General features: G+C 35.7%; 1 protein-coding gene across 1 annotated transcript; it reads left to right on the top strand.

The window, feature by feature from the left end:
• The first annotated feature begins 2016 nt into the window (after positions 1–2016).
• On the top strand, positions 2017–4164 carry LOC116115826. Its single transcript, XM_031401959.1, has one exon. The coding sequence runs from the start codon at positions 2017–2019 to the stop codon at positions 4162–4164; it is 2148 nt and encodes a 715-aa protein (XP_031257819.1).
• The last annotated feature ends 402 nt before the right edge of the window (positions 4165–4566 follow it).

Below are 4566 nucleotides of genomic sequence, written 5' to 3' on the forward strand. Positions count from 1 at the left end.
TAAAAAAATCCAAATTATTCATTCTTAAAATGAGACTCTAATGTCGCATACAGGGAAATGTAGTTGAACTATTATCTAAGTTTCTCAAACACCTTGGATCCAGGAGGTACTGTTCAAGATAACATACTCTTTGGAAAGCCAATGGACAGGAATAAAATATGAAAGGGAGAAAAAAAATAAAAGAAAAAGAAAAATGCAGTGAAAAGAGATCAACTTGTGTGAGAAGCGAGGGAAAACAAGTGAGAAAAAAGGATAAAGGAAATTCCTTTCTTGTTTTCTTGTTTATCATAAGTACAAGTTCTTTCACTGCTCAAACACCAGAATCCAGCTTTAAAGTAAGAAGTTTAATATTCAATTCCTGCATAAGCTAAAGCAGCTCCTCCAAGTTTTAATTAACACTTCTTTGTACCCTGGAATCCCAAAAAGATAAAACTGTAATCCGGAAAAGTTAAAGATGGACACTCTTAAAACAACAAAACAAGAATATTGTTGAAAAAGGGTCAAAAAAACACAGAACAATTAAAGCATATAAGTAAAGAGAACACATGATTTACCTTAGTTCATTTCTGACTAAGGAACTATATATATAACGGTAATTCACTTTTCTCTCTCTTCTTTACTCACACTACAGATTTCCCTCTATGACAATATTATATAATAGTAACCCTAATCTTATTTGGGCTAACCCGTTCTCGGCCCAAATTTTTATAAAAGTTTTAAAAAGCTATAGTAATATAATATATATGACGACAGTTCACACTTCTCTCCCTTCTTTTCTCACACTACATTTTTTCTACTATTACAATATTATATAATAGTAGCCATAATCCTATTTGGGTTAACCCGTTCTAGGCCCAAATTTTTACAAATCAATTATAAACTCAATTACTAATTAGGTCGATAATATGTCAAGCCGATACAAAGTATGGATCATATTCAACAAATAGTCCACTAGCATTTTCTGAAAACTGTATTTTGAAAACTAAATCAGTAAATACTCCAAAAATGATGATACTTCTAGGCAAAATTATTGGACGACATGAAGTAGAAATTAATTCGAAACTCAAGTCCACACTTCATTTTTTGTTCCAACCCCAGAGCACAAGTTATTCTTTAATGAGAATAATCCATGCTCCATGCATGTACTATTTCTAATACTTGTTTGTTAGCCTTTTTTTCCTTCTTCTTTTGCTTTTCTATTATTATAAATGGCCTTAAGAATTGAATTGCCTCAGTTGTTAGCTGAAGCAACTTCAGGGATAGCTCAACATACCTGTGGTATCTTCAATCATTTCCAGGTTAGTTGGTTGTTTTATTTACGAAAATAATGCAAAAAGACTTGCTCTTTTGCACTATATATCACGTACAGAGTTGATAATCCAATGATTTAGAAACTACTGAATTGACATAAAAAATAATCACCTCTGATATCTCTTTTAAATTCATTATTGAATATGGCATTGAACCAATATGGTTAAGAATTAATAATACAAATTAAAAAAAAAGGTAAAATGTAGCTTAGTAATACTTGGTAGCTTTGCTATGTTGTAATAATTTCTTGTTTTGTAGGTAGATCAAAATATTGAGCTTGTAGTTAATGTCAGAGTTAGAAGAGGCTTATCAAACATTTTTGGGAAATACAAGATTATGGAGTCGGTGATTATTTCATTAGTTATGTAGCAACCGCAGATTAAGCCTTAATTGCAGCTATTGTTTTTCTTTAACTTCTTTAATTTTTCCTTTTTTCTTACCAGGTACCAGTGTCTTGATTTCTATATATTCTGCTCTGATTTCTATATATGCTGCTATAGGGTGTTACATAATTATGAGTTTTATATTGTTATTAAACACTAACATCAGATTTTCGGGTTTTGTTTTGTTTCGTGTTTTTCATAATATTTTCATGCTTGCAGTTTCAGCATAGAGTAAGATATGAAGATCACACGTCTATTTTCTGATAGAATTAGCAAAATTTGGAATGGATGGGAAGTTCGAGTACTGATTCAACTTAGCCTTATGGTACAAATCATCCTCGTAGTATTTGGCACACGGCGAAAACGCGATCCAAGGATTCTGATCAAGTTTGCTGTTTGGTCAGCATACTTGTCAGCAGATTGGGTGGCAACTGTTGCCCTGGGCAACCTGGCAAGCATCCAAGAAGACAATAACAATAATGTCACTAAAGCAAATAACATACTCCAAGCATTTTGGGCGCCGTTTCTGCTCATAAACCTCGGTGGTCCAGATAGTATCACGGCTTACTCTTTAGAAGACAATGAGTTGTGGTCAAGGCACTTTCTCAGTCTTGTTGTTCAAGTTGGAGTTGCAGTTTACGTCTCCTTCCGGTCTTGGAGCTTTACAGCCCTTACATTTTTATCCATTCCGGTATTCGTTACTGGAATTGTCAAGTATGGAGAAAGGACTTATGCGCTCAGGTCTGCAAGCTCCCAGCAGTTTAAGGAGGCCTTGCTTTCTGCTAATCCAATTGCAGAAAATGCTTTGATGAGAATGGAAACCGAAGGTTTCGAGAGAAAAATACAGATCGAGAATATCCGGAAGTTCCGAGCCGGACATTCAGAAAGAAAAGAACTTCAGCATTATCTTGACGCTCATTTTTTGTTCAAGAGATTGGAGTATCTCTTCTCAAACTTACTTCTCGGCCTCAGTGAACGGGCGGATTGCTACAACATCATTCACAGCAAGTCAGCTAGAGATGCCTTCACGTTGGTGGCAATTGAGCTCGGTTTTATGTATGATGTGCTGTACACAAAGGCCTCCTTTGTTTATTCTCGATTGGGGATTCTTCTCCGCTGCATCAGTTTCCTTTCTTGTCTTGCTGCATTCATTCTCTTCAGAATTTTGATTGATTTGCGTGATTATCCTGATCTAAATGACGTCTCGATTACTTACACTCTTCTGGCCGGGGTTGTTTTTCTTGAGCTTTACTCGTCTGTTAAACTTGTTTTCTCTGATTGGACAAAACTCTGGCTGATCAAGAACCAAAAACCACTCACTAAGCGAATTCTTGAGGCTATCTTTTATATTGAATCACGTTTGATCCATCGAAAGGCGTGGACTGAATCACAGGCACAGGAGTTACTTCCGATCAATACAAAGAGATCGTCTGAATCCACAGCACAGGAGTCAGTTTTGATCTATCGAAAGAGGTGGTCGGAATCCATGGCACAGTACAACTTGATAAGTTTTTGCCTTAAAGAGATGCAAGCAAAAGGCCTGTTTGCTGATTTTCAGAAATTGCCTTACATCAGACAATTTTTTCAAGAGTACAACCATTTGAATTGGGAAAAGATCGATGATGATTTGCGAGAAGCAATCTTCGGGCAGATAAAAGAAAAGGCTGAAAAAATGAAAGACAGCTATACTATAAATTCCTGCAAGGAATTTTTGGCTCAGAGAGGTGATTACGTGCTTGAAGAAAAGTATGAGCTTGAAGAATTCAAGTGGAGCACAGTTGATTTAGATTTTGATCACAGCCTTCTGATTTGGCATATTGCTACTACTGTTTGTTACGAAGTTGACTTTCCTGAGAAACCTGCAGAACCTCAGAAATCTGGAGGTGCTGAGAAACCTGGAGATGCTGAGGGAAGTAGAGAAGCTCAGAAACCTGCAGATCCTCAGAAATCTGGAGGTGCTGAGAAACCTGGAGATGCAAAGGAAGGTCACCAAGTGGGCAAAATTAGCAAATGCTTATCAAATTACATGATGTATCTTCTAGTCTTATGTCCATTTATGATGCCGAAAGGGATTGGTGAGATAAGATATAGAGATACATGTGCCCATGTGAAGCAATTTTTCGAAAAAGACAATCAGAAAGAGAGTGCCTCCATGGATGTTATTAGCAGAAAGTTGCTTGAAATGGTGTATAGAAGGTCCATAAGTCAATCGGTGCTATCTGATGGATGCAAGCTAGCTAAAAAATTGAATTCGTTGGAATCTGAAAAACATTGGAAATGTGAAGATAAATGGAGGATGATAAGTGAAGTGTGGATTGAAATGTTAACATATGCTGCAAATAGCTGTGGATGGAAAGATCATGCTCAACAGCTTTGGAAAGGAGGAGAGTTGGTCACTCATGTTTGGCTTCTCATGGCTCATTTGGGTTTAAGTGAACAATACAATGAAAAGGAAAGATTCATGGTATAAAATGTCAATTCATGTTATGGTGTTGTTCTCAACATCTTAATTTTCTATGTTTCATGTATTGATTGTTGTATTCAGTTCATGTTATGTTGTTGTATCATGTACTGATTGAATTGTTGCAAAACAGAAAAACAACTGCTGCTAGCTATTTTAAGGGTGTACATATCAATTAAAATTTTATCTTTTTATACTGAGTTAAATGTATTTAACTCCTCGAGTTTAGGTCTACTAGTTTAAGGTCAGTATGCAGTTTAAAGTACTAGGATATACATCCTTTGAATTTAACAGACACGGTTCGGAAGCAGAATTTGGGCTAAACTAGAACAATATCAAAATGAGGGGTACTCTTACTTTTAAATAGAAAAATCCTCCTACTTAACCGATTATGTAAATGTTTATTAAATT

Source organism: Pistacia vera, unplaced genomic scaffold (genome assembly GCF_008641045.1).
Source record: "Pistacia vera cultivar Batoury unplaced genomic scaffold, PisVer_v2 Contig754, whole genome shotgun sequence".
Taxonomy (NCBI): domain Eukaryota; kingdom Viridiplantae; phylum Streptophyta; class Magnoliopsida; order Sapindales; family Anacardiaceae; genus Pistacia; species Pistacia vera.

Coding starts and splice junctions, on each gene's coding strand:
- LOC116115826 (XM_031401959.1), top strand. CDS start 2,017: ATGGTACAAATCATCCTCGTAGTATTTGGCACACGGCGAAAACGCGAT.